This window comes from Lactuca sativa, chromosome 3, assembly GCF_002870075.4.
Source record: "Lactuca sativa cultivar Salinas chromosome 3, Lsat_Salinas_v11, whole genome shotgun sequence".
NCBI lineage: Eukaryota > Viridiplantae > Streptophyta > Magnoliopsida > Asterales > Asteraceae > Lactuca > Lactuca sativa.
The window spans coordinates 62,981,907-62,989,267 of NC_056625.2; the positions used below are offsets into that span (position 1 = coordinate 62,981,907).

Genomic DNA, 7,361 nt, shown 5'->3' on the forward strand with positions numbered 1-7,361 from the left:
AAACTTTACTGCTATGGGGACACTTGAGCTTCAAGGATAGCAATCCCAAGCTCCAAAAACGAAGTTGCAAGATGAAGGTCCTTCCTTTGGACCCAAAAGGTCCAAACTTCCAAAAACTCCTAGATCTAAACTTACAAGAGGAAAGTTGGAAGCTTTATACCTCCTTTGAATGCCAAAAGAAAGGATGATCCCAGATCTATGATCTCAAGGTGCTCAAGTTCTTCTTCTTCCACTTCTCTTCTTCTTCTTCTTCACAAAAATAAGCTCAAAGATCAAACACACACAAACAAGGAGTAAAGGGGAACGAACTAGGGTTTCTCTGGGGTGAATGATAAGTGAGGAGTCCAAATGGGAGGCTATAATGGGGTTTAAATACGCCTCAACCCCTAAGATTAGGGTTTGCCACCTGGTCGCGTACGCTGGGGGTACCTTAAGGTACGCTGCGCGTACACTCAGCCTCCCCGCGTTTCATTTAAGCAGTACGCCCAGCGTACAAGGGGGGTTACGCCCCGCGTACGGCTTATGGGCTGCTTACACTTCGGTCCAAAATAAAAGTCCACTCACAATATTAATTCAATTATGGCCCAAAATAAACTGAAGAATTAAATAACTTTTATACCTCGGAAACGATCGTTACACCAAGGCTTTTACTTGATCCATTTATTTCTCGTAATTCTAAAATAAAGAACTTCTCTAAACAGGGTATTACATTGAACCTAAGGTTCCTTATCAGCCTCCATCACCCTCTTAAGATCATAAACCCTAAACCTAGCCTCCCTTGTTGAGTGTTGAGATCTTTGTGGTGTTTTATTGAATTTTAAAGGAAAAAGAAAAAGATGTTAGCTCAAGAATCAAGCAATAATTCCTTTTTATCTGTAGAATCACTCTCTGGACCATTTGTAAGTTCTCATGTTTCTATCTTGATGATTCTTTGGTTGTAGACCTAGTTTCTTAGTATATTTTGGTCCATAAGAAATTTTTGGTTAGTTTGAAGTGATAAAAGTTTCAACTTTATGACTCTCCTGAGTTTTTGATGTTTAAATGATACATTCACTTTGATTGGTTTTGGAACAACTAATTTGTATGATTTATTGTTTTAAAAATGAAAATTTTACTATAATTTTTTGGGACGTTACACTTATGCATATTTTCTACAAATAGAAATGAAATTACTAAACAAAGTAACAAACCCCTTTTTTATGAACGAGAAACAAAAAAGTAGGATTCTATAAGAATTGGAAAAGTAGGATGATGTTCAAAGATCTATTTGTAGAAAATAGGATGCCATTAAAACGGATTATCAACTTTGGAATCAAAAACACAAAAGTTCAAATTCAGTTTAATAACATCTTACTTTTCAAAAAATATATCTTTTAATAGCATCATACTACTCCAGTTAATACAAAATAATAGCATTGTACTTTATTGCCTTATACATGAACATATTTTTCAATAATTCCCACAACTTAATTTGATGTATAACAATACTTTTGTCTGACAGATTATATGAAGGTGGAGAGCTTCTAGATCGGATATTCTCCAGGTTAAGTACTTGAACCAATTAATTCTTAATTTGCACACAGTTTCTAAATTTTACACATTTGTTGTTGCAGAGGTGGAAGATATACAAAACACGATGTTAAATCCATTGTTATGCAAATACTAAATGCGACTTCATTTATTCATCTACGATGAGTTGTACACCGTGCTTTAAATCCATAGGTATTCATTGCATATACGGTTACTTTTCTTAATTTAATCTCATTTGGAACAACCAAATGATGGTTTTTAGCTTCATTTTAACACGATGATGCTTGGGTAGAAATTTCCTTTTTAATACGAAAGACAAATTTTCCAATGAAGATTGTAGATTTATGTTTATCCGATTTTTGTTTGACCAGGTAAGTTACCTTTTTTATTAATAAACTTATTTTTTTAAGACTATATTTATATAAAACAAAAAAAAAACACTTTTCATGTGGCATTCTCTTATTGGTCGATTTATATGAATCATATATTGGTGTGAATACGAAAACAAATGTAGGTGCAGAAGGCTGCAAAGATTTTAGATACAGGATTTGTTTGGGCTAGACTGTAAAGGATGTGATTGTGTATTCTGGTGGATGTGCAACTTTTGATCTTCCATTACATGTTGCCTAGGACATCCATGGTGCTTTTGCTCACTCTCAGGTACACGTCTTTTTATTTATGTAAAATTGAAGTTGTAAGTATTGTGTTTATCAAACAAATAGATGTAGATGAATCTTGTGTTCAACATTTAACAATTGAAGTGTTGCAATATAAAGAGTGTACTGGAAAATCTTTAGTTGAATTGAGTGCATTAACATGAAGATTGATAGTTCCGCATCATAATGCTAGTAGAAATAATTTAAATCGGTAATAAACATGTTTTTGTTCAGGAAAATTGTTTTGGATAGCAAGTTTGATTCCAAAGAAATTTGAATTCTTAATTTAAGTCTTCTGTGTTTGGTTCTGGTGTAATAATAAGTTACAAGGGTATTTTGGGAATTTTGTAGATTGTCACAAGAATATGGTTTTATATGTGATAGTAAGTAGAGTTTCAACCCCTAATATGATTATTTCCTAATATGGTTATTGAATCAATTAGAATAATAACAAAAAGAAATTGGGTAAATTACACCAATCGTCCCTCGTGCATATGCTAGAAAGCATGTTTTGTCTCTATTTTCAAAAATTAACTCGGACCGTCCCTGGTTTGATTTAACGTTGAACGTTTCATCCCTGAAAGACAATTTTGTTGCGAACTTAGTCCTTGCCAAGTTTTAAATGACAATTATACCCTTTGTGTTTTTATTGTTCAATTAATTTGTTATCTATATTATCATTTTCAATTAAAAAATAATAATAAATGCATACATCCCCTTCACTTTCCCCAACCCATCCACCTTTTAATGTTACCGATCGGACAGAAACATACAAACACACACACACACACACATACAGTCACTGACCACCCTCCAACGAACTTTCCCCACCCTTTCACTACGTTACCGATCGAGAAAATAAAAACACAAAAGACACAAACTTGATGAGAGGGAAAGAGGAGACCTACAACTCGCTGATGGTTTTGGGTGGGTGTCGAAGTGTATGTCGTTGCTGGGTTAACGACAATTGAAAAAGAGTAAGCAGGAGAAGGAAGAAGGAGTGGTGTGTTTTCTAGAGAAAGAAGAATGAGGAGGAGCATCAATGAGGAATTGAAAAGGAAAGCCTACGATGACTAGGGTTTTGGATGGTTGTTGAAGTGCAGATCCGTCTCCGACCTCCTTCACCTCCAAGAACATAGGGTTTCACGAACACGATCATCCCCATCGATTAGGGTTTCAAATCGACTGAAGTTGTCGATCTCCTTCTTCATTTGTACGCCACCATGGATCTCTATTAGCTAGGGTATTAAGATCGATGATTTCTAACATATGTTTTGATCGATTTCTGACAGATGTGTAGATCGATCCGGGCCTCCATCATCACATGTACGATGTCACCGGAGAAGGAGAGGGTGATAGAAGGTGGTAGCAGGTGGTATAAGGTAGCGATTGTGGTTTGGTTCAATGATGTAGGTCTACGAAGGAGGTGAGAACGGGGAGAAGGGAAGTGATGTACTGTGATTTAAGGGTGATAGAAAGAGGGTGTTGGCGGTTTCCGACGATGCTTGTGGCTAAATATGGTGTCGAATTTGAAGGTAGTGGTGGTGGCTAGTAGAGGTTGTGGTTGTCGGTATAAGGGGAGGGGTGGGGATATTTGTTTTATTTATTTATTTTTTTTAATTTTAACTGATAAAGAAATAAAAGAAAATGAAAAAAATATATATTAAGGGTAAAATAATCATGTCATGTCCATAGAGACTAAGCGTGCAAGAAAAAACAAACCCTGAGACGTTCCAAGTTAATTTTTGAAAATATAGACTAAACACGTTTTTTGACATATGCATGATGGATGATTGATGAAATTTATCTAAAAATTATAAAAAAGGACCTATGACGAAGTTCGGGTTTTTTTTACTAGTTGTAATGAATTTCATAGATAATAATGTTTTAGTTTATGTGTCATTTTCAGAGATGATATCTCATAATTGTTTCTAGTTTTTTTTTAAGTTTTGAAAAATGATAAATTGAATTAAGCTTTTTTTTCTATGATATTAAAACTTTTTAAAATACATGGTAATTTATCCTCCTTAATAAATGAAGGTTTTTTTGCCACTTATCAATCTCTCATTAGTTTTGACATTTGTCATTTTATGGTAATTTTGAAATAAGTATTATTCACTTGTCAATTTTTGGTTTGATTTCATTTTTAGTAATAAATACGTTTCTTTCTTTATTTCTTATTTTAAAGTTGTACATTAAAAAATATTTCAATTATACTTTAAGTTTAATCATTTTTTGAATCAACCCGTATAATATACGGGTCTCACACCTAGTTGTATAATAATTAACGGCCATATTTACCTCCGCAATTTCTTTTTTGACCACAAACATGTAGTTTGTAACCGTCTTTTTTGGTTCATTAAATCTTCAAAATATTAACACATTTAATTTAAAAATATAAAAAAATAAAAAAAGACAGGGTCCCAAAAAGATACAAGTAATTTGCATTTAACCCTCTGCAGTCCTTCTCTCTCTTCTCCCGCCGCTCATCACCGTCGCGTGCCGCCGTCGCCACCAATCTTTTATGGTTGTTTCTTGAAAAAAAAAAACAAAAAACAAACCCTTTTCAGACATTTCAAAAGCCTCTGGTTTAATGATCATCGAAATGTTTTAACAAACATTTCATGATATATGCATCCATCTCATTTTCTCTATTCTAAAGAAACATCGATATCGATTTCGGAATCACCCGTTTCTCTCTCTAACCCTTCACATTCTCTCTCTTTAAATTCCAAAGACGCGACGGAGGTGGTCCGCCGTTGGCGATGGCGGACATCGTAAAACAGATCATTGCAAGACCGATTCAATTGGCAGACCAAATCGTAAAAGAGGCAGATTTTGCTTGCTCATTCAAACAAGATTGCGCCGATATCAAAAGCAGGACAGAGAAACTCGGTGTTCTCCTCCGGCAAGCCGCACGTTCAAGCAATGACCTTTATGAACGACCCACCCGTCGGATCATCGATAATACAGAACATATTTTAGACAAGACCCTGCAACTTGTATTCAAATGCAGAGCTAATGGCTTCCAACGGGTATTCACCATCATCCCCGCCGCCGCCATTAAGAAATTTTCACAGCAGATTGAGAATTCAATCGGAGACGTGTCATGGCTCCTCCGTGTCTCAACTCCGGCGGAGGAACGTCACGATGAGTGTGTTGGGTTGCCGCCTATTGTAGCCAATGAGCCGATGCTTTGCTTAATATGGGAGCAAATTGCAGTCCTTTGTTGTGGGACCCTCGATGATCGAGCCGATGCAGCGGGATCACTTGTTTCATTGGCACGTGATAATGATAGATACGGTAGATTGATTGTAGAAGAAGGTGGTGTGCCACCTCTTTTGAAACTAGCTAAGGAAGGTAGAATGGAAGGGCAAGAGAGCGCGATTCGAGCAATAGGTTTGCTCGGTCGCGACCCAGAGAGCGTCGAACAAATCGTCAATGCAGGCGTTTGTTCGGTGTTCGCAAAAATACTTAAAAAAGGGCACATGAAGGTTCAAATTAGTGTCACATGGGCCATATCCGAGTTAGCAGCCAACCATCCAAAATGTCAAGACCATTTCTTGCAAAACAACACGATTCGGTTACTCGTGAGTCATTTAGCATACGAGACTATTGAAGAGCATAGCAAATACACGATTGTTAACAAAAACAATATGCCAAGCAATATACCATCAATGCATGCGGTTGTTGTCGCGAATTCGGATCACAATGCTAAGAATTCGCAAGATAACAACGATAAGTGTCATGTGGCACGTCCCGGTGGTCTAGATTCTGGTGAAATGCATCAAACGAGTAATAGCGTAACCATTAAATCGGGGCCTAGTATGAAGGTGAACCAAACCCCACCACAACAACGAAGAGAAAAGAGTAGAAGACGTGTTGCATTGCCGGGGGCAAGCATCAAAAGGAGGGAATTTGAAGATCCGGCCACAAGAGTTGAAATGAAGGCGATGGCGGCTCGAGCCCTATGGCACCTTTGTGCCGATAACTTCTCTATTTGTAAAACAATAACAGAATCCCGAGCACTTTTATGCTTTGCAGTTCTCTTGGAAAAAGGTGAAGAAGAAGTAAAATATAACTCAATAATGGCATTGATGGAAATCACTGCGGTGGCGGAACGTCAAGCTGAGTTGCGACGTTCAGCCTTTAAGCCAACATCACCAACCGCTCGTGAGGTTGTGGACAAGCTGCTTAAAATTGTTAACAAAGGAGACTCGGATCTCCTTATCCCAAGCATCCAATCAATTGGAAACTTGGCCCGCACATTTCGAGCCACTGAAACAAGGCTCATCCCTCCTTTGGTGAGGCTTCTTGATGAGAGGGAATCCGAGGTGTCAGCAGAGGCGGCTATTGCACTGATAAAGTTCGCGTGCACGGATAACTATTTGCACGTGAACCATTGCAAGGCGATATTAGAGGCGGGAGCGCCTAAGTACTTGATTCAGCTAACTTATTTTGGGGAACAAATGGCACAACTACCGGGCTTAATTCTTCTTTGCTATATCGCGTTACATGTGCCCGATAGCGAGACATTAGCTCAAGAAGACGTGCTGATTGTGCTTCAATGGGCGTTGAAACAAGGTCATTTGATGCAAGATTCTTCTTTAGAAACACTTGTTTTGGAAGCCAAACAGAGATTGGAGATTTTTCAATCGAGGGCATTATATTGATTTGATTTATGTATTTGGCTTTTTGTTTAAATCTCTTTTGAGTGTAAATATAGTTAGGAATACACACGTAATTCTCTTTTTAGAGTTCTCTAACCAAAGCAATACGTACAAAAGTATAAGTCGATAGGATTTTGAATTATATATGCTTTAAAAATATAATAGTTTAGGATCAACTCTTTCTATTACAAACATTTTATGTCCATATTTTCATTTTGCAACGTGTTTAGATTCTTACTTTTATATATTGGTTTTGTTAATCAAGGTCCATTTAGCATTTAAAAATTGATTTTTAAGATATAAACTCTAAAATATAGTTTTTATTTCTCGAATCATTTACCAAAATAGACTCATAATCTTCGCCGATCTTTATAATTTGTTATGTATTTAGAAAATAAACCAACTGGAAAAGGGGAAGGGGAACAGGACAAAATAACCAATACTAATTAAACATTGGGAAAATGCCATAAACATTCTTAAGTTTACAAGTCATTCATGGTTTTAC

General features: G+C 36.6%; 1 protein-coding gene across 1 annotated transcript; it reads left to right on the forward strand.

The window, feature by feature from the left end:
• Positions 1-4,862: 4,862 nt before the first annotated feature.
• On the forward strand, positions 4,863-6,929 carry LOC111884294 (uncharacterized). The gene has a single exon (XM_023880608.3). The coding sequence runs from the start codon at positions 4,952-4,954 to the stop codon at positions 6,857-6,859; it is 1,908 nt and encodes a 635-aa protein (XP_023736376.1). The 5' UTR covers positions 4,863-4,951; the 3' UTR covers positions 6,860-6,929.
• Positions 6,930-7,361: the final 432 nt, after the last annotated feature.

Bases quoted from the DNA above. Each gene is read 5' to 3' on its own strand.
- LOC111884294 (XM_023880608.3), top strand. From the start codon at position 4,952: ATGGCGGACATCGTAAAACAGATCATTGCAAGACCGATTCAATTGGCA.